This window comes from Ictidomys tridecemlineatus, chromosome 13 (assembly GCF_052094955.1).
Source record: "Ictidomys tridecemlineatus isolate mIctTri1 chromosome 13, mIctTri1.hap1, whole genome shotgun sequence".
Classification (NCBI taxonomy): domain Eukaryota; kingdom Metazoa; phylum Chordata; class Mammalia; order Rodentia; family Sciuridae; genus Ictidomys; species Ictidomys tridecemlineatus.
Genome location: NC_135489.1, coordinates 22,766,400 through 22,789,333, shown reverse-complemented (window position 1 = coordinate 22,789,333; position 22,934 = coordinate 22,766,400). Strand labels below are relative to the sequence as shown.

Below are 22,934 nucleotides of genomic sequence, written 5' to 3'. Positions count from 1 at the left end.
ACAGGGAAAACTTTGAGAGGACTAATCCAGGTATGAGATGATAGTAGCTGAGACCAGGAGGTAGCAGGGAAGGGGGTGAAGGATGCTCAGATTTGGAACAAAACGTGGAATGTAGGAGAAAGAGGGATGATTTTAGGGGTAAGATTTTAGGGGTCCTAGTTTGAGCCACATGAAGGATGGGGTTGTCATCAACTGAGATAGAAAAAAGCTGGTGGATTGAAAGGTTTGAGAAAATATTATTCAGTTTGTGATATATTAGGTATTGGAAACACAGTACACTGCCGGATATCAGAGTCTGGGGTGTGGGTAGGTTGGAGCTGGATATAAAAATTTGGGAGTTGTAATCATAATGATGATAATGTTACCGCTGTTGACCGGTGAGTCCTTGCTTCCCCAATGTTGAAGAATAACACCAGAGAAGCACGCTGAGGCAAGGTCAGAGTAGAAATTAGAAGTTTATTAAAGGACAGCAGAAAAGACTTCTCCCGGAGGAGGAAGAAGGGGACCCAAGAGGTGGAATCCGTGGAAGTGCGGTTGTCTCTCCATTTTATAATTTTCGGTGATGGAAGGTAGGTGGGAAGGCCTGAGGGGTGGGACACAGGTGGGCCAAAGAAGTAATCTGGGCAGGAAGGACTTCATTAACACTTCTTTGGGACTGGCTGTCTTCAAATCTGCTGGGGCTGTTTATTAACATTTTTTTGGGATGGGCTATCTTTAAATCTGTTGGGGGCTGTTTCCTGGACTTCATTAACATTCCAGGAGTTGCTCAACTTTTCCGGGAATTCATTCTCAGCATGGCCTCCATTTTAGATTTCACTCCATATTAGACCCCATTTACTACATTGACTACCTAATTTTAAATCTGGCTTCAATAACGTATATCTTAGATGGCACTGGAAGTCAGGTGTCTAGAGGAGATCACTAAGGAAGTAGGTATAGATTAAAAAAGACAAGACCAAGGAACGAGTCTTGGGTCACTCACTATAAGACTAAGGGGTGTGAGAGAAGAAGAAAGGGAAGGATGTACCAGGGAGGAGGAAAACCAAGATGGTGGGGGAGGGGTGAATCAAGTGATTAGTTACGTCAACTGTTATCAGTTGAGAGTTGAGACCAGGCCATTGGATTTAGCCAATATGATTTTTGTTGTTGAGTAATATTCATAGAATAGTAAGGAGGAAACCATGATGGAATGGGTGAAGAGATGGTGGGAGACCTACCACTTCACCTGATAACTTATAATATGTTCCATATGTAACCTCATATGATTTTATTACATGTATGTGTGGTCTGCATGTACAAATAGTGTATGACATGTTTTTGAACTTTATATCATATTGTGTGTATGTTGCTTCAGAGTAAAAGAACTAGGACAAAATATTAGAATTCCTATAGAAATTTTGTTGCAAAGGAAGCAGAGAAATGGGTAGTAGCTGACAGTGGAAATGGGACAAAAAAATCTTTTAGGACTGGAGAAATAACATTTGCAAGGTTATGGAAATGACCCAATAGATATGGAAACAGTGTGAAGGTGATGATCTGGATTAGACAAGAAGGTTTGGAACACATTTTCTTAGTGGAGGGAATGACCTTAGGTAGCACCATGGAAATTCAACTATATAATGGAGGGGGAGGCTGAGAAGAGGCTGACATCTGGGTATAGGTGGATGTGATTGTAGATTTGTGGTAGTTTTTGTATCATTGCTTCAATGCTGTCAATGAAACAGGAAGTAAGGTTATTCTTTGAGAATGAGATGGAGGGGAGGATGTGTAGGTTAGAGGAAAGAGAAAATATGAAATCTAGAAAGAATGGAGGATGGAAGTAAGATTGCTGGGTGGCACTAAGGTTTAAGGTTCATGGTGATGAAATTCAAGTGAAACAAGTCAGTATGATTGTCTTTCTCTAGCCATATTCAGATCCATGGGTGCTGGTGTGGAGTAAATCTGTGGAGAGCTGGCTTGAATCAGGATGGTGGTTCTGCCAAGCAATGAAGACACAGGGAGGAAGAAGGGGGGTTGAGGGTAGGTGTAAGAGTTTACAATGATTGGCCAGGGATTTGAGATGGATAAGAATGGCAGGCAGCAGAGGTGAAAGCTGAAGGATTATTGTACTACACAGAGTGACCCAGAAATAGGAGATGATGATCAGAGTGTGTGATGTTTGGAACTATGGTTATGAAAAAGCTGCAGAGTTTGATAAGGCTCTCATGGCTATGACCTAGGGAGTGAGTGGCTGAGTTAGGCTAGAGGGAAAGATCCTTGGAGAAGTCAAGGAATTGAGAGACCGAGGCATTAGGAATATCAATTAAGTATACTTTATTTATTTATTTATTTAGAGTGAGTGTGTGTTTGTGTGTGTGTATGTGTGTGAGAGAGAGAGAGAGAGAGAGAATTTTTAAAAAATATTTATTTTCTAGTTTTCGGCAGACACAATATCTTTGTTTGTATGTGGTGCTGAGGATCGAACCCAGGCCGCATGCATGCCAGGCGAGCGCGCCACTGCTTGAGCCACATCCCCAGCCCCTTAAGTATACTTTATAACTACCCTAGGATTAGTACAGAAGTGGCACTAGTAACTGAAAGCAGCAGATGGTGAAAAAAGGAAGGGGAATGAGGGAGGGCACTGGTAGGGGTCCTGCATAACAAGATTGTTGAAGAGCAGAGACTTACCTGACCTCTAGGCATTGGCTAAGAGGCTTAGCCAATGGTTGAAAACATTTCAATGGCTGAAAACACAGTTGCCACTATATAAGCAGTGGAAGGGGCAGCAGCCATCTCAGGGGAAAATCCAGGTTACATTAAGTAAAAAGGTAAAGGGAACCTGAAAGGAAACACAGTACACTGCTGGAGAAGAGGATGAACTTGTAGGAAATATCATTTGCATAAATAAATAGATGATGTGGTAGACAGATTTTAACATAGACCCATATGATCCCTACTTCTTGATGTTCATACCCTTGTGTGGTCCTGTCCCCTTGAGTGTAGATGAGACCTGTGATTTGCTTTGGGCCTTGTGTGCTTATGTGTACATGATTATGTTACAAAAGCCTGTAACCAACCCAGGCTTAGTGACACCTGTTTATAGTCCCAGTTCAGGGTTGAGGCAGAACTTCTTGAGTCAGGGCTGGCCTGGAGATACTGTCCCTTAAATTTTTTTTTTTTTTTAAAACAAGTAACCAGTATCCTGATCATACTATCCGGTTTACTGATTCTGAAGAAGCAAACTGCTATATTGTGAGCTTCCCTACAGAGAGGAAAACATAGCAAGGAACTGAAGGGGCCTCCAGGTGACAGCTGTCAAGGAACTGAGGCCCTCAAACTTGCAGCCTGCAAAGAACTAAATGCTGTCAACAACTACATGAGCTTCGGAACAGATTTTTTTTCCCCAGTAGAGCCTTACTTTTCAGAGGGCCTACCTAAGCCTTGCCTGGACTCCACAGAAATTATGGGACAATAAATGTGTTCTTTCAAGCTCTTCTATTCATGGTAATATTGTTATATGGCAGTAGATAATACAGATGGAACAGAAGACTTTCGGTGATAGCAATGTTATCCAATTTTAAAAACTCTTCTGAAGTATAATACTAAGGAATCACATACTGATGTCTTACCAAATCATTTTTTAATGATCTGTCAGCTGACAGATCTTCCTTCAATTTTGTTGACAGCAAAGAATTGGAAACATTGGACTTGCAAAATAATTTAATGCCCATTCACTAAGGTGATTTACTTTCTCAGCACAGACACCAATTTTTGAAATATCCCTTTGGATTTCCCTGGAGGTTTTACAGTCTTGGGTCACTTTAGTAATTGGTGAGAATTTTGATTTTCTTTGCTAAGGTGTGAGGACAGTTTTGAAAGATGCAGTGTCCGCAGCTGCCTTCTCAAGTTGAGCAATTTTAGAAAATAGTACATATGATAGTGGACGATCCGGAAATGAATTCCCTTAGAGGGAACACTAGTTTGAAGATTATATGGTTTTCTAATAAAAAAGGGAAAAGAATTCAGGCTGTGATGGAGAGGACAGAATGCGGCAGTGTGTGTGTATGTAGTTGTTTCTGGCCAACACAATCTAAGAAATGACTTAGAACTGTCTAAATTAATCTTGGAGGGACCCCGATAGAATTATTTATTGCCAGGTGAAAACAAAAGAAACAAATACCCCCCCACCCCCATATAATTCGTGTGTTTTAAAAGATTTATTATTACTATTTTTTGCGTTGCTTAGGATGATCTCAGGCCCTTGAGCATGCTAGGCAAGTGCTCTACCTCTGAGCGACACCCCCAATCCTGAAATACAAAAGAAATGCATTCATCTTATGAAATTGCCAATACAGACAAGTGTAGAGTAGAGTTTATGGCCTTCCCCACCCAACAGCAACCTGATTAATAGGAAGTGTAGAGGTCCCCCAGGTCGCTCCCAACAACCATTTACATTTCGTGACACCTGGCAAGGTTTCTGAACGTGTAATTCCTTGACACTGTCCTGAGCACCTGTCGATTTTACATACCGTTGGAATTCGTGATTTGGGGCTGGTGGAAAGGGAAAGGGATGGAAGATACAGACGGTCGCCAATTTCTTCCCAAAATAAACCGCTACGACTACCCCGAGTTAGTGCTTGGCTCTTAAGTCCTCGCAGGTCTTCGAAACAAAACCAAATCCCAAGAGGCCGTGCTGACCACTCACCATAAGCAACTTACAGGACGCCGAGATCTCTCGGGCGGCTTGGGTACTCTTTTGCAAAGAGATGCCACGCTCTGATGACCAACCCCTAGAGCCGCCTCTCAGTCCACCCAAACAGCGCAGCGCGCTCGGCCAGGGCGAGTCCTGAACCGGACTCGCCGCCGCTCGCGGACAGGCGCTGTCCCGCGGACGCCTGCGCAGAGCAACTCTCCCCTCTCTCGGGGCGGGAGGCGGGGGCAGCCGGGAGAAAGGAGAGCTGCAGGGGAAAAGGGCCAAACCCTGAAATTACCCGGATGTGGTCTCCGCGCGCGCATGCTCAGTGTCTTCTCGACAAGTTGGCAGCAACAACACGGCCCTGATCGTCGTCGCCGCTGCGGTAACGGAGCGGCTTGGGTGACTGAGCCCGCGTTCACGCCCGCCCGCTCTCCTCAGGAGGGTCTTCCCACCCTCGGTTCGGCTTCGCTGCCTCCCAGGGGCAGGAGCGAGTGAGGGGAGTCGGGCGCCCCACGACAGAGAGGCCCCCCGCCGCGGGGCGGCCCGGGAGCTCGCGGCGGCCCGGCCCGCGCGGGCAGCGGCGCGGCGCCGAGGAGGGCGGTCTGCTCCGGACGACTCGGGGCGGGGGTCGAGGAGCACTCCGGGCCGCCGGGGGAAGCGACGGGCGCGGCACGTCGGCTGACGAGCAGCGGCGGGAGAGTGAACTCTCCTCGCCAGCGCCCGAGCCCAGGTAACCGCGCCATGTCCCCTCCCCTTCCCCCGCCGGGCCCGCGCGCCCCGCCCGCGGCTTCCCCGCCCCGGGGCGGACTCCGGGCGGCGGCGGGGAGCGCGCGGGCCCGGCGGGTCCACCGGGAGCGCGAGCGCTGCCACCGAGGTGGATCGCGACGCTTCTAGTCCCTCGGGTTTCGAGGTGGGTCCTGCGGCCCCGAACTCCGCTCGCAGTTTCCCGGACTATCTATTTGCACTCGAACAGGGACTCCTGCGGCAGCCGCAGCTCCTCTTTGTTGTTCTTGAGTAGTTTCGCTGTCGCCCAGGCGCAGCACGTTAGGTCAGTTGGAGTGTTTGTTGCCCCAGGTCTAAATGAAAGTAGTAAATGGTTTATCATTTTAATTTTCTTTTTCTCAAGCAGATTTTTGTTTTCTCTTTGTCCCTTACTTTCTCTTTCTGGTTGTGTCATTCCAGTTTACAATTCTAGCTTTGATTTGTTTACTTTTTGGGTATTGTGGGTGATGGCAGCATGCAGGAAACATTCTTAGCACTTTAACCGAACCTCCTCCCGTCTCTAGTAAAACGTGTCTTCTAATAAATGACGCAGTTTATCTTATTGTTAGGACCACATGTACAGAGTGTAAAAGTGGTGTAGGATGGAGGGCGTTGGCTGTTAGGATTTCTCAGGCTAGATTTCAAAGATAGGAGTGTGTATAGTTAAGTTGAAAGGTTCCTTTGCAGGTGTAGAGAGGCTTCAAAAGCCCTGTCGTGGATTGATTACCCATCCACCCACCCTCCCCCCCCCCGTAGAAAACTTTTTTTTTTTTAAAGACATTTAGTTTTAATTCATTTTGAAATAAGTTTCTTAGTGCCTTTAGTTTTTGACCATAGTTTAAGGTGGAATTGACAGTTTTTTTAAAAAAGCGACAATAACTATAATAAGATAAGAAAGGAATCATTTTAAGCATCCTGAATTCTACATGCTTGTAGTCTACATGCTTGTTGTTAATTTTTAACAACCTTTGGCTTTTGCCAGATTTAGCATCCTTTTGGTCTCAGTAGCAGCTTGATTATTCCTTGTTTTAAGAAGTAGGTTCAGTACTTTTTGCTGGCAGAAATGATGTAGTTATAATTGAAAAATGCAGGAATGCCTAATTTCATAAAGTAATTGGAAGTTGAACACTGCTTTTGAATTATTTTTGTTGTAAATTTCACGAATTGTCTTTGCCGTGCAGTACTAAGACTATAGATTATATATTTCAGTTGACATGTAGTGTATGAAGTTCTAAAGTGTACCTTTTTCTTTTTTTCCCCCCGCCTGTAAGGACTTTATGGAAAGTTCTGATATGATTAGTACATGATACTACAAATTGTAATTAACATTTTAAAAATGTGGTTTCTACTTTTCTACTTACTGTTTCTTTCATAATGCTGTTATGATTTTGTTTCCATGAATGTGTTTGTTACAGAACAAATGTAGTAGAGGCAGAAGATCAAGAATTTATGATTTGTTGTAGCATTAGGTGGTGATGAATTATGTAAGTTTAAGTTATTGGAATTAAAATTAAAAGCCTTTCTAGAAAAAATTGATGTAACATTTTGTGAATCTGTTAATAAAGTGGCCTTTTTTTTTTTTTTTTTTGCTTTCAAGGTTTTTGGGTTGAGTTTGCTTTAAAGAGGCATTTCATCTTTCTAAAAAATTTTACAGTCTACTTCTCTGTTTACCTAAAAGTACCCTCAATGTAAATCTTGAGGTTAGAAACAACTGCAAATCTGTTTTAGAATTAATGAAAATTTGTGCTGAGAAAGTCACCTTGAAATATTTTGCAATAAGTTTTATATGGACCATTGACCTTTTATGTTGCCTTTGCTACTTAAAGCAATTCTTTTTACACTAAAATGCATCAAGTCTTTTTGGAAGTCAGTGCTTCACTGAAGCTACATTTTAGTTGAGGTGTTTCTCTGTGTAATTTCTTTTTCTGCATTTCCCTTCAGACTCCCCCTGCACTCCCCCCCCCCAAAAAAAAGTAGTGGACATTAAACTAATTTATGCACCTCAGCCACACTCCAGCTTTTCCATTTGAAAACCCCCCATCCCCCCATCTCCCCATCCCCCCCCCCCCCCCCCCCCCCCCCGTCCTCCCATCCCCCCATTGAGCCAGTGTTAGTGACATTGTTAGACATTATTCTAATTGAACTGAATTTCTGGGGCCTGTAGTTGGGCTGTTAACTCTATAGAATTTTCAGGGTTCATTATATTTAAAAGGCATATTTAGTTTTGCCAAAATATTTTGCCTAATTTGATGAGAACAAATGTTATTTTTCTGTTGTTTAAACTTTATCTATTTTTTCATTTCTATTTTGTTCATGGCCCCCCCCCCCCATTTTTAATGTAGTGATTTTAGACTTTTTTTTTTGTATTGGAGATTGAACCCAGGGGTACTTTACACTGAGCTTCATTACCTGTTTAGTTTTATTTTGAGAAAGGGTTTGCTAAATTGCTGAGGCTGGCCTTGAAGTTGTGGTCCTCCTGCTTCAGCCTCCTGAGTTGCGGGGATTATAGGCCTGTGCCAACACATCTGGCTCTTTAAGCATGTTGTAGTGGCCATTTCAGTACTTGTTGTACATATTTGGGTTTCTTTTTTCCTTAGAAGATTGTGTTGTTAGGTAGAGTTTTGTTTTGCTTAAAATGATGAGGAATGGTGACTGATGTGAGCCTTAATCATGTATAAACTAGTTGGACAAAAATGGTTTTATTGATTTGTTTTCTATGCTAATGAAAGGTAAAGGAGCTAGGCCAGGATAGTGCAGCATTTTGTACAATTTTGTTAAATTGCCAATTTTTAGGCTTTTTGCCCACCAGATATGTATAGATAATTTATTTGAGCTACTTTGAGTATGATATTGTGTGTATCATGATAACGCAAACATGATAATTAGATTTAGAATTTTTACATATTTTTTTTCTTATTTTAAAGATGTGTAATTTGGTGATGACTGAATTCCAGTTTCTCAGGAACAAGATATTTTAGGTTGTGTCACCTTGATATTATTACATGGTGTAATTGGCATCTAGGAAATTTTATTTTAAACACAAAAGTTAAAATTAGGGTAGGCTTTCATATGTAAAATTAAGATGGTAGGTGGTCAGAGTCTTATAATTTAAGTCTTGGTGCAGCTTGGTAACTTGGTGCAGCAAGTTATAGGTTAGACAGGTAACTGGTTAAGATGGTCTATTATATCTTAATCAATTTAAAGTTGGTTATAACCCAGTGTTAGAGTTTGAACCCATGTCCTTAGAGCAGTGGCTTTCAATCTTGGCTGCACTTTGAGATATTTTTGGAGAGCTTTACAAAACACTGATATCTAAATTCATCTCTTAGAAATTTTGATTTGGTTGAACTTGGTTATTTTTGAGAAAACTCCTGCTAAGTTGTTAGGGCCTTGCTGAGTTGCTGAGACTGACTTTGAATTTGGGGTCCTCCTGCCTTGGCCTCCCAAGCTGCTGACATTACAGTGTGTGCCATCCTGCCTGGGCAATTCAGATCTTTTTCAAGTAAAAATGAATTTTAAAATTTTAAATTGAATTAAGGATATTTAGCAGTGATATTTGCTAGTGAATTTTAAAGCATTTTATAACAATAGGTGGCTGGGTGATGTAACAATTGAGTCTTTTGACTGAAAGGATGACAGTAGTGCTTAATGAGCTAAACTAAGCAATGAATCATTGAACATAACCACACTAAATGCATCTGTACCATAGATATCCCTTGCTAAAATTAGTTGATGGAATAATTATTTGTATATCCCTGTTGAAATGAAGTGACTGACCAATTGTAAAGAAAAACGACACGATTTCTTTGTGATCATTTAAATTAGTTGTATACATTCATGATATTGTAATATGTTTCACTGTCTTTTTGGTAATTTGTAGAAGTGAAATTTGTAGACCAGATAAGTGCCTTGTAAAACTATTAATATACTACTGTTGTTTCCAATTACATGTCTGTGTGAGGCACATTTTCTTTATATACTTTAACCAAAATGCCATCACAGCAGATTGAATGCTGAAGCAGACAGGAGAATCTAGCTGTCTTCTCTTATGCTAGACACAAGAAATTTGAAAGATGTAAAACAGTGTCACTCTTATTACTAGTTTTTTATTTATTTTGGAAATGATTTTTCATAAAATTTATTTGTATTAACATATAATGGGTTTATTATTTTTAAGTAGACTATAAAATTAATACCTAAAATTTTGGTTTAATTTGTAATATGATAAATAGTAGTGTAATTTACATAAACAATAACTAATTTGGATCCTTAATAATTATGAATGTAAACAAAGGGAACCTAGACTAGAGTTTGACAGGTGCTGTTTTAAAGTAACTTCTTTTTTTTTTTTTTTAAAGAGAGAGTGAGAGAGGAGAGAGAGAGAGAGAGAGAGAATTTTTAATATTTATTTTTTAGTTCTCGGCGGACACAACATCTTTGTTGGTATGTGGTGCTGAGGATCGAACCCGGGTCGCATGCATGCCAGGCGAGCGCGCTACCGCTTGAGCCACATCCCCAGCCCTTACTTTAGTAACTTCTTAAAAAAAAAAAGATAATACTTCTGTGTTGTCAACTAAATTACTGATTAGGAATGTTAGTGATTCAAATTTTTTGTCTAGTTATTATGTATTAGGAAACATGTAGCAGTCAAACTTAAGTAAAAAGGGGACATTTGCTTGGCCTGGAAATAGAGCTAATTTCAGACTGCTAGATCCAGAGTCTGAATTAATATCAAGACTTGTCTGATGGCTTTGCTTTCCTCTCTGTAGTTTTAAATCTCAGGTAATTCCCAGGCTAACTACTCCCAGTTTCAAGTTCTGTATAAAGAGGTCTTCTTCCATCCTCTTCTGTAGTTCCATCAGAAGTTCTTGAGCTGTGTCATCTGACTTGGAGTTCTTTTCCATCTCTAGGACAACTGTGCCATCAAGGATTGGCTCTGGAGAGTCAGATTGGGAATTGTCCCACCCGGCCAGATGGGGAGACTCTTGGAAAATTAGACTTTTGTTACAAAAGAGGAAATTATGTTGGCAGACAAAAATAGATGCTAGCTTTAGAACTTTTAGCAACTTCTAATTTATTAATCAGAAAGTGATAATTTTTAAATAAGGTTACTTAAAGTAAAGCTTGTATAATGACATTTAGATCTAAGACTCTTGGGTAAGGAAAAGCATACCTCCCAATTTGTCCCTTGTGGTTTATCTTAAAAGTTACCACAGGGCATATAGCTCAGCTGGTAGAGTGCTTGCCTCACATGCACAAGGCCCTGGATTCAACCCCCAGCACCACCAAAAAAAAAAAAAGTTACCACAGAAACATTCTTTTGATTGCTTTGCTTGTATTATTAATTTTTTGTGCCCTTGGAGGTTCTTGCCTGCCCTCCATTTGGTGAATCTCACTTGTCTAGAATCTACACTGTAACTTGTGCTTTTTTTTGGAACAGCTTTTTTTTTTCTCTGCTTGTAAAGCCTATGCTTAAAATTTTATCCTAGTGATATTTCACCTGGCAGCCTTTTTCCTCTTCCTTAAAAACTCTTTTAAGCACTTTTCTCAAATATTCCCATATTACATGGTTTCTTAATTACTGATTAAAATCCTTATGATTTCTAGAAAATAAAGTTTGACATAAATAATACAGTAAATTCAAGAGGAGACTAACATTTGAGAGATGTCATCATTCATTAACTAAAACTTAGGAATTTTCATGAGAGCCTCTCAGGCCTGTACTCTGCCTGTTTAATTTTATTGAGTGTCTTAATGAGTTTGATTATCCAGCTTCATAGTCCATGAATTAGTTTTTTTTTTTTTTATATTTATTTTTTAGTTCTCGGAGGACACAACATCTTTGTTGGTATGTGGTGCGGAGGATCGAACCCCGGGCCGCACGCATGCCAGGCGAGCACGCTAACGCTTGAGCCACATCCCCAGCCTCCCATGAATTAGTTTTTATACCTGTGCTCAACAATTGACAGTTTACAATTAATACCACAGTGAGAGGAAGAACAAATGATAGGAAGATAAAAGAACAAACTTCTCTCTTTTACTGTCTTGACTTTATTAATCCTTATCATGATTTTGTCTTTATTTTCTGTCTCATCTTTGTCAGTGTCTTTCAATTAGGCATAACTTCTCTACTAAGCTCTTCAAAGTCAGCATATCTAAAACTGATTTTGTTATATACCTTCTTTAAAAATTTATTTTTTAATTATCATTTATTTAGTCTATCTAGGAAATGGGTTGTCTTTTGAAAATCTCCCATTTTCACCTCATAGTCAATTTGTTAAAGAATCCAGTCTGTTCTACTTATATAAGTGTATCACTTTGTTTCCACTGCCCATGCCCTTGATCTAGGCCTTTATTACTTTTTTAATTACTGATTAAAATCCTTATGATTTCTAGAAAATAAAGTTTGACATAAATAATACAGTAAATTCAAGAGGAATTTACTAAAATAAGCTATTTTCCATGTAGTCACTAGTTTCCTTTCTTCTATAAATCTGATGCTGTTATTCATCCTCTTTCCTAACATGAACCTACTCTTGACAAAATATTTGACTCTTTTTCCTCTATGCTTTTTTCTCTGTGATTTTCCTTTAGCGTGGCAAATTCTTATTCACATATGGTAGTCATTAGTACTCTTTGACCAATATTCTGATGGCTTTCTTCTGGCACGTGTTAGAATTGCATTTCTTTGTCTCCCTCACCAACCCTCCCACTTGAAATTAGTCATGGCCCCAAGTTTCTTATCTTGGCACTATTGACTTTGGGCTGCCAACTTTAGGCTGGATAATTTTTTTTTTTTTGGTGGGGAGCTGGGGGGGGGGTGCCTGCTCTCTTGGTCATTCCCCACTAGGTGCCTAGTAGTACTCTTGCCTCTCACCTCTCCCTTCCAGTTGTGATTCTTAGAGTGTCTACAGGTACTGCCAGATGTCCCTTGAGTGACTGAGTTGCCCCTAGTTGAGAATTACTGGCATGGCCATTTGACTAACCAGTCAAATTTGAGCATAACTAATAGTCTTTAAAAGATAGTGTATGAGCTGTCTTATTCCTTCCCTCCTATTTAAGGACATATGTAGAGTTGGAGCCTCTATCAGTGTAATCCCTAAAAGAGATGACAGTGAACAGTGCCACCAGGTGATCTGTGATGAACAAATAGCATAAGCAGAAAATAAAATCTTTGTTTTAAGCTATTGATGATTTTTTTTTTCTCTTTTGCTATTGATGAATTGAGGGTTGGTTGTAACTAATAAAGCCTGCTCTATCCTGATATTATGACAAGACTTAGATTACCTATAACCTTTTCATGCTTTCTCATTTATAGTTGCAAATCACTTGAATTATACATCTCTTTTAGCTTTTTTTTTTTTTGATAATATGTTTAGATATTCTAGATAAGGTTTTCTTTCCTTTGGGTGTGAAGATTGAACACAAGTTCTTTGTTATTCAAAGGACACATTCTACCATTGATACCCCCATCCCCAATATCTGCCTTTCCAAAAAAAAAAAAAAGAAATCTCATTGTGTTGTTCATACTGGCCTTAACTTCTGGGCTCCAGGAATGATTGTCCATCCTCAGCCTCTTGAGTCCCTGGGACTATATGCATACATCCATGCTGACCAGCATCAGTAATTCTTTTTTTTTCTTTCTTTTTTTTTCTTTTTTAGTACTTGGGATTGAACTCAGGGGCACTTAACTACTGAACTACATCCACATTTCCTTTAAATTTTTTTTTTAATTTATTTTTTAAAAATTTGAGACAGGATCTTGCTGAGTTGCTGAGGCTGTCCTTGAACCTGTAATCTGCTGAGTTACTGGGATTACAGGTGTGAGCCATCATGCACAGCCAGGATCAGTAATTTTTAATGGAGTTGTAATTTGTCCTGAAGGGGCATTGTGGTCATTTGTGAGAGGAGCTTCATGGCTGGGGTCTGGGGGAGACAGTGAAGAATTATCTTGCATCTCACAAGCCTTTAAAATGTCCCAGAAATATGTGTAGGAGGAAATTAGTCTAGAACTCAATTCTGTCTTAATATATACCCAATTTTCTAGGAATTCTATTTTCTTAATTCATTTCCTTTTTTTGTTTTTCATGGTACTGGGGATTGAACCCAGGGCCTTGTTCATGCAAGGCAAGCACTCTACCAACAGAGCTATATCCCCAGCCCTTTAACTCAGTTTCTTAATTAAAATTCTTTTCTTTGGAACTTTATCAGAAGTTCACTGTTTGGGACAGTGTGGGTCACCAACACATCATTATATATATAAGATAAGTATATCTTAGAAGGTCTGAATTTGTAGCTTCTTATTTATGATTCTGTATTTAAATGCAAGCATTTAAACTTCCTGCTTTCTTTTTTCTTTTTTGGTGCTGGGGATTGAATCCAGGGCTTTGGGCATGCTAATCATGTACCCTACCACGGAGTTACATCACCAGTCTCTAATTTCTTTAGTATACATTGTAAGTTAGTTGATATGCCTGCATATTGAAATATACATTTTTATTGTGTATTGATCTTTTCATCCTTTAACTTACAATAAGGACATTGCTAGGTTTTTAAAAATAGGTGTAAGTAAGTTAGAATTTTTCATTTTTGGGGTGGATGGGGAAAGGTACCAGGGATTGAACTCAGGGGCACTAGACCACTGAGCCACATCTGTAGCCCTGTTTTGTATTTTATTTAATGCAGGGTCTCACTAAGTTGCTTAGCACTTTGCTTTTGCTGAGTCTGGCTTTGAACTTGTCATCTTCCTGCCTCAGCCTTCTGAGCTGCTGGGATTATGGGCTACCACAAGAGAGCTACTGAGGCGGTATAAATAATTTGTTTCAAAAATGGGATATGGTCTGATACAGTTAAGTACCACTCTCTGGTTTTGTTTGCCTATTTTTGTGGTGTTTTGCACATGATAGATACAGTGTTTGTTGAGTTGGTCAATTTATGGTTTCAAGATTGCTTTTATGTTGTATTTGATTACAATATTAAGTCTTGTAAAGTGGGCAGGGCAGATTTTGTTCCCATTTTATAGATGATATAATGACAATTGAGAGATAACACATCTATTCATAGTGCTAGAGCTTTAATTGGAACATATAATTTTGTTTATAACAGTATTGTGTTTATGCCTACCATAATTCAGAGCTATAATGGAGGGATACATCCTCAAATCCCTGCTGGTATTATTTTTCTATATAAAGAAGTTTTAGGGCTGGGGATGTGGCTCAAGAGGTAGCACGCTCGCCTGGCATGCGTGCGGCCCGGGTTCGATCCTCAGCACCACATACAAACAAAGATGTTATGTCCGCCAAAAACTAAAAAATAAATATTAAAATTCTCTCTCTCTTAAAAAAAAAAAAAGACGTTTTAAAATGTTTCAAGCACCAGAACTATAGTGAAGTCACATGTGGAGACATCTGTATTTAAGAAAACAATGTCATTTTCATTTGTCGTGAAAGAAACTTGTAATTAAAGCACACCTTTGCAATATCATTAAGCCCCCAAATAGAATAAATTTTAGAGATGGTGACATTTGATGGTGAAGTGTTTATACTGAAACACTTTAATTGTGTTATAAATTGGTACAAATGTTTTGGGATATAATATGAATACAAAAATAATATTTTCAATATTCAAAAATTATTTTCAGAAAATAACACAGAATAAAAATGATGTAGTCAATTTACAAACACTTGCCTTGTATATGTCAGGCAGGAACTATACCTGTGGCTAGGAATTTCTAAGATGAGAGAATGTTTTCTTGAGCTTCTAGATTTGTAGGATATAATAAAAAAATACATGTTAAACTGTAATAGGGTGTATTAAAAGTTGAAGATTAAATTACACAGCAAGGAACACATACATAATGAACATACTGGGGAAGCAAGTAATTTTTGGGGATTGAGAGGAAAGGAGACAACATGTAAGGAAAAACTTGGAGAAATTTAAACAAGCTGCACTTTGAAGGATGGCTAGGATTTTATTGAGTGGATAAAATGGGACCAAATATTTTAGGCAAAAGAAAAAGCTGGCTGAGTGTGGTGTGGTGGTATATACTTTCCAGCTACTTGGAAGGCTGAGGCAGGGGAATCACGATTTTGAAGCCAGCCTGGGCAACTAATAAAGATCTTGTTTCAAAATAAAAAGGATAGTTCAGTAGTAGATGGTTTGCCTAGCTAGCATGTGGGAGGCCCTGGGTTCATTCACCAGTAACCCGCCAGTGCCCAAAAGCATGAGCAAGCATTTGAAAGCACATACAGAAATGGAATCATTTGACAACATAGAGCACTTACTTGTCCTAGGAATTGGGCATATATAGTGGTGAAGACAAGTACAGTCCCTGTTCACTAGACTGCGATCTAGAAATAAAATTCTAGTGAGTTTGTCTTTCACATTTCAAACTGGTCATTCTGTTGGGTCAGATTTGAGTTGAAATTGTATTTTGTTTGGCATTCATGGCAGTTTCCTTATGCTTCCTCCTCCTCCTTTTCCCTGTGATAAATTACTATTGCCTGAAAGTGAGATTTCATATACCTATGGGCAATTTTTATTTATTTATTTTTGTTTCTCTTTCAGTTGAAGATCTAGCAGCTGTGGGCTAACAGTCTTAAATACTAATGTGTCACAATTGGCATACTCTTGTAATCCTCAATATTTTTTTTTTTTTTTTTTTTTTTGGTACCAGGGATTGAACTCAGGGGCACTGGACCACTGAGCCATATCCCCAGCCCTATTTTTTGTAATTTATTTAGAGATAGGGTCTCACTGTGTTGCTTAGTGTCTCGCAGTTGCTGAGGCTGGCTTTGAACTCGAAATTCTCCTGTCTGAGCCTCCCAAGCTGCTGGGTCAATACTTTTTCTTTACACCTGGCACATTTTGTTCATTTATATGATTTGCCTTTGAGTTGTCTGGATCAGTGGTTTACTTCTGTCATTCCCATCCTACATTTTCTTTGACAAGTTTTAATAAGAAGAAAACATAATGTGTTTTAGGATAATCTTTTAAGACAATTAAATTATTGCTTATTAAATAAGCAATAGGTACTTTCTGCTGAGCACTATGTGCCGTACACTTTACATAGATTTTTTTTTTTCCTCCTTGGAGCTTTGTATACTCCAGTTAAGAGAGTTTAAGTTGCTTCATCTGTCTGACTGCTCTCAGTGTGAAAGCTGGGATTCTAATCCAGATCTCTGACTCCAAAACCCCCCATGCAAGTAATCTTTGATTAACTGGCAAGAGTGCCTTCAAAATTTGTTGAATATGGTTAAGTGATAAGTATTCAAATACATGAAAAGTTGCTTCTTATAAGTTGAGGAGGCAGGCATTTATTAAAAGAAGTAAGATTAGAGGGAAGCAAGTATTAAATACCAAGTGATAATAAAAATTCTAAGAAGACTTAAAACTAGCAGTGACAGAGAGAATAGAAAGGAGACATAAATAAGTCACAATTTTACTTTAGGGGGTTAGGGGTGTAGTTCAGTGGAAGAGCATGTATCTAGCAGGTTCTGAAGACCTGAGTTTGATTCTCAGTACTCCCCCCCCCAAAAAAAAAAGATTTTACAACTGACTAGTATGTGTGATAAGACTTGATTAAGCATGACTTTATACTAAGGAGAAGGCCTAACTTTAATATTTTGGAATGTCAAAAGGAGCAACATTGGGGCTGGGACTGTAATTGGTAGAGTGCTTGCCTACCATGGTGAGGCACTGGGTTCAATTCTCAGCACCACATATAAATAAATAAAATAAAGATCTATCAATAACTAAATAAAATAAAATAAAAAAGCAGTAACATTTTAATTAAACTATTTAAAACTCTTAGCATCAGTTTTTAATTATGTGCATTGTCTTTGACTTCACTACAGCAGTTTTGTGTCTTTTCCCAGATAACTGAATCTACCTTTGAGATGTGTTCTCATATCTCTCTATTTATTTTTTCAGGTTATCCTGAACACCAGATGTCTAACAATTTTCCTTGCAACGTTAGCCATTGTTTTTCACTGCCTCCAAAAGATCAAAATTGCTCCAGATAATTGGAGAGAGATTTGATTTAAAAGAAAAAACTTGAACAAATGGACAATATGTCTATTACAAATACACCAACAAGTAATGATGCCTGCCTGAGCATTGTACATAGTTTGATGTGCCATAGACAAGGTGGAGAAAGTGAAACATTTGCAAAAAGAGCAATTGAAAGTTTGGTAAAGAAGCTGAAGGAGAAGAAAGATGAGTTGGATTCTTTAATAACAGCTATAACTACAAATGGAGCTCATCCTAGTAAATGTGTTACAATACAGAGAACATTGGATGGAAGACTTCAGGTTAGTCTTAGAGTTTTTCTATGTCTTCTGTGGTGGTGGATTAAAAACTTTCTTGTTTCCTCTTAGAGTTACTTAGGATATTTAATGTGAGGTCCATTTCTTTAGATACTTCACATTCTATACCAGTATGCATGCATTATGGGAATGTATGAAGGGTATATTTAAAAAGTTTTTAATTAATCTTACTCAAACATAGTTCAGTGAAGGGCTGGGGATATAGCTCAGTTGGTAGAATGCTTGCCTCACATGCACAAGGCCCTGGGTGTAATCCTGAGTACCACAAAACAAACAAAAAAAATAGTTCAATTTGGAATATACAAATAGAAGGCAGAAGAAGTCCCATACTCTGAGAGAACTGCCTTCAGCACTCTGATATTCATTCTTATAAACCATTTTTGGTATTGTATACATATTTAAAATCTGAATTATACATTATCTTTTTACCATTTAGAGATCTCGTATCATGTTTTAGTGGTACCACATTATTTCACTGGACAGTTTTTATATGGAACTATATAATATATATTTTAAGATACTTACAGAAATCTTATATTGTTAGATTTAAAAATTTTATTTGTAGATTTTGGTCATAGTTTCAATAACAAATTTGTACTATTGTATTTCATTTTATTATTGGGGTACTGGGTATTGAACCCAGAGGTGCTCTACCAGTGAGCTACATCTCTAGCCCTTTTCATTTTTTTATTTTGGGACAGGGTCTTGCTAAGCTGCCAAGGCTGGCCTGAAACTTGTGATTCTCCTGTCTCAGCTTCCCAAATTGTTTGAATTGCAGGCATGTGCCATTGCACCCAGCATCCTATTTTTTACATTTTTAAAATCTGAATATAAGTCTTAAAATTATATGTAGGGTTAAATTCTGATGTGTGACCATGACGGAGTTATTTTGAGCTGTGGTTTTCTCTTTTATGAAATGAGGGTTATGATATTCTGAATATAGGGGAAAAAACTGCTCAAACTCAGATTTTCTTCTTGTTCTCTACTCACAATACTTAATTACTTCTGTGACCCAAAATTGTGTAAAGGTTTCTTCACACCAGTAAGCAAACAAGTAATTAATTCTGCAGGGGACATCAGCTGGGTTTCCTTTAATTTAGTTTAGTTCTTACATTCTCTTATCTGGAGATAGTGGCAGACCCACAGGTTGAGGATTCAGTTACCAAGACTTGCCACCACCCTCTCCCGGCTTTAGATGCAATCACAAACCTCACGTTGTTTTACTTGTGCTTCTTACCCACCAGCTATAAATCAGGTTCCTATCCCCTTCCTGGGGTTTGATTAATTTGCTTTGAGTGGCTCACAGAACTTGGGGAAACACATTTACTGGTTTGTTGTGAAGGATGAGATGCATAAGGTGAGGTAAGCATCTAAGCCCTCTCCAGGCCCACCACCTTTCAGGAACCTCCACATGTTCAGCTTTTCCAACCCTGTTCTTTTTTTTTTTTTAAATGGAGGCTCCATTACTAAGGTATGATTGATTAAAATCATTGGTCTATTGGTGATCAACTCTATTTATAGCTCTTTTCTCCTCTCAGAAGTTGGGGAATGGGGCTGAATTCCAACCCTCTTATGCTGCCTTAGTCTTTCCAATAAACAGCCCCCATCCTGCAGCTACCTAGTCTTCCAGTCTTCAGCCAACTCATTAGCATATAAACCCATCACTTTAAAGATTCTAAGATTTTAGGAATTGTCTGCCAGGAAATGGAACAAAACCAAATGTATATTTTACTGTGTTATAATGCTGACTTTGTTGGATTTTGAAAATTAAATGAAAACATCTGTAAAGTTCCTTGTATAACCTGGGGCACACAGCTGATTCTTAATATATAACCAATGCTTAATAAATGATTGTTTATTTTCCCCAGGTGGCTGGTCGGAAAGGATTTCCTCATGTAATCTATGCCCGTCTGTGGAGGTGGCCTGATCTTCACAAAAATGAATTAAAGCATGTTAAATATTGTCAGTATGCATTTGACTTAAAATGTGATAGTGTTTGTGTGAATCCATATCACTATGAACGAGTTGTATCACCTGGAATTGGTAAGTAGACTTTACTTCTATCCTTAAGTGCATAAAGGGAAAAGACCCCAATAGGGTTTTAGTTCTTCTAAGTTAAATTAAGTATTTAGGAGTTACCAAGAACTTTAAGGTTAAAGAATCAAATATGTTTTTAAAAATATTTATTTATTTTTTTAGTTGTAGTTGGACATAATACCTTTATTTATTTTTTTGAGGTGTTGAGGATCGAACCCAGGCCCTCAAATGTCCTAGGCGAGTGCTCTACTGCTGAGCCACAACCCCAGCCCCAAGAATCAAATATTTTTAATGAAATATAAGTATTTAATTTTGAACTTAGAAACAAAACTTGTATTTTGAATGTGAAAACTAAGTATAGTTTATATTTTGCCCATTTAGCACATTGGTTTTGAAAAATAAGAAAATATTATAAATTCAAATAGTTTATATATTATTAGATGTCACTTATGAAACTTCCTGAATTGAAATGTTTATGAAGGTTTGTAATCTCTGACTTAAATTTACATTCTATAATGGAACATATCTTCATGATAATGATTAATGTTTCATTTTTTTTCCCTTTAAAAAATAAAGATCTCTCAGGATTAACACTGCAGAGTAATGGTAGGTAATCTGTTTCTTGTAACTTTCTTTGTTTTCTTTTTGCCTGTCTGCTCTTTTTTTTTTGGATTCATATGAAGTAGTTTGTTTAGGGGTCAGTAATATTAACAAGAAAAAAAGGAACTACTTTGGAAATGTAGATTTTTTTCTGTATGTATCAGTGTTTAAAACTGGATTTAAATTGGCTATTGGCTCTTTGAATTTGAAGTGGCACTAAAAACATTAATACATCAATTTAATATTTTTTGAATTTGATAAAACTGGCTCTATTTTGTTAGAAAATTTGTAGAGCCAGTTTAAATGGGTGTAAGTATGCCTATAATATGTGATAATTGGAAGTTATGTGAAACATATCCTTTAAAAATACTAGTGTCTTAGTTTTTCTGCATTTCAACATAACTTTCATGAGTGATCAAATGTGGGGAATGATTTAAAATTACATGTTAGAGTTTTTTTCAATCTTGTTATATTTCAAATATGTTATGTATCTTGAAATATCTTGTTTTATATTTCACTTGTAACTAAAACAAGGTTATTTGAAAGTATATGCTAATCACAGATGATCTAATCCTGTATTAAGAAAGAAAAATTCCCTCAAGGTGAGAAAAAAAAAAATCCAGTTGGAGTGTGTTTTTGTATTTTAAGTGTGTTGATACATATGAATATATCTTTAGCTCTGTTACTTAGAACTTGTTAATGAAATAAAATCTTATAAGAGCCACCTTCATTTTAGAAGGTATGCTATTATGGAGGCATTTTAGTCACTTGGAACCTCTTTTGTTGTAAAATCTAGTGATAGCTCAGAAATATCATGTGACATTAAAGTTTGGGAAGAGCATGTAAGCCTTCTTGTTTTTAATTCTTTACTTTTCTTTCATGTCATTAATAATAGAGGAAGACTGTACAGTGTCCTGTGGTGTGCCATTGTTAACTGTTATACAGATTTCTGAGAAGTATGGGTTGGTAAAGGGAGTTGTGTGGCTTGGTCTGGCAATGGTTGCTTTAAGATTGCTTAATGCCCTGCCTTTTTGCCACATAGGTGTTATCATGTCAGTTCTCTTCTTTGAAAGTGAACATCTATCAGATCTTCACCATTCTCCCATCAGTGTTTTTGGAGAACTAAAGCATTTAGCTCAGTGCATGTGAGGAATTAGAAGACTGCAGTGAAAACTTTAGAATATCTCAGTGGGTGTAGTTGTGAGGGGGTTCAAATTTTGAAGCTTTCTCTGTCCTAATATTAATGTTGTTCTGAGTTGCTTGCTATTGGTGGGGTTGTGTGGATTGATGCCTTTTTTTTAGTGACTCTAAGGCTTATTCAGCCTTGTGGAGCCCTCTAGTGGTATGCGAAGGCTGTCTTGTGGCTTATTTCCTCAGAAAATGGTATTTCTCAGAAAAAGATATTTCTCACAGTTCATTCTAGTTTTGGATAAAGAAATAATACATGGCCAGGTAACTAAAAGTTGAGAAAATGGAACAGTTCTTTCACTTGTGATTTGGGGGTCATGAGGTACTTGTTTCTAACCTGTCTCATCTCTTTCATGAAGTTTTCCATGACCATATTGACCTGTGTATTCATTTTATAAATATTTAATGAGCATGTATTGCCTGGTACTTGTTAGGTTCCAGGAACACTAAGATAAATAAACCATGTTTTCTCCAGTTCATAGTCTGGTTGAAAAAAGAAATAGTAAGTAACAGAGTTGACAGTAACATCAGACATTATTGTGACCTGCCTGCTAAAGATAAAGATCAAAAACCTAGGGCAAGTCCACTGGCTTCAGCCTCTCTGTCATCTACAGAGAGTACATTCTTTACCCCTCATAGAACATTTTGTAGTCACTTTATATGTACAAATATTCTAAAAATATGATTGAATAATAATAGCAAATACTGAGTACTCGTTTATCAGGTACTGAGCAAAATAACTTGTGAATATTGTATTATCATTCTCTCAGTGCTCCCACATTATAGATGGGATTATCTAACACTTTACTAGAAGAAGAGACTGGTGCCTAGAGAGGTCAAGGATGTGGCCCAGTATTAGAAAGGAGGAGGTGGAGTAATATGTGCTTGCTATTAGATACTTAAAAAACAGAAAAATATTACAAAAGATTGTTAGCTCTATAAAGTAAGGAATATTTGTTTTGTTTGTGGCTATATCCTTAGTGCTAGAATAGTACCTGGAACATAGGTGCTCAATAAATATTTTTTTCAATTAATGAACTTATTGACTGCTAGCCCATAAGAGAAGTACTTAACAGTTTGGTGTCTGTTTTTCTGGACTTTAAAAAATATATGCTATATGTTTTTTTAATTTTATTTTTTTGAATAGGCAATACATGGTCCATAAATCAAAATACTATAAAAAGGTATACAGTGAAAAGAAGTGCTCCCACCCCTGCCCCCATTCCCCCCTACCTCAGGTAATCACTTTTATTAGTTTCTGGTGTTTCCTTCTAGGATTTCTGTATGCAAAAAATACATGTATTATTTCCCTCCTTTCTTACACAAAAAGCATACTGTACTCACTG

The 22,934-nt window shown here is 38.0% G+C and overlaps 1 protein-coding gene and 1 long non-coding RNA gene across 4 annotated transcripts in view; one reads left to right on the top strand and one right to left on the bottom strand.

The window, feature by feature from the left end:
- Positions 1-436: 436 nt before the first annotated feature.
- LOC106144795 (uncharacterized) lies at positions 437-4,917 on the bottom strand. The gene is made up of 2 exons (XR_013429556.1): positions 4,685-4,917; positions 437-4,287 (listed from the first exon to the last, which is right to left on the bottom strand). It is a non-coding gene; the product is annotated as an uncharacterized LOC106144795 (long non-coding RNA).
- Positions 4,918-5,265: 348 nt separating this feature from the next.
- The window catches only part of Smad4 (SMAD family member 4), a 47,243-nt gene continuing 29,574 nt past the window's right edge, over positions 5,266-22,934 (top strand). For all 3 annotated transcript variants that reach the window (XR_013429555.1, XM_078030028.1, XM_078030027.1), the window contains exons 1-4: positions 5,266-5,405; positions 17,369-17,748; positions 19,632-19,806; positions 20,377-20,406. Coding sequence is in view for 2 of the 3 variants with exons in the window: in XM_078030028.1 (XP_077886154.1) it covers positions 17,500-17,748; positions 19,632-19,806; positions 20,377-20,406 (454 nt within the window). In the remaining variant the exon portion in view is untranslated. The remainder of the gene's footprint in view (positions 5,406-17,368; positions 17,749-19,631; positions 19,807-20,376; positions 20,407-22,934) is intronic.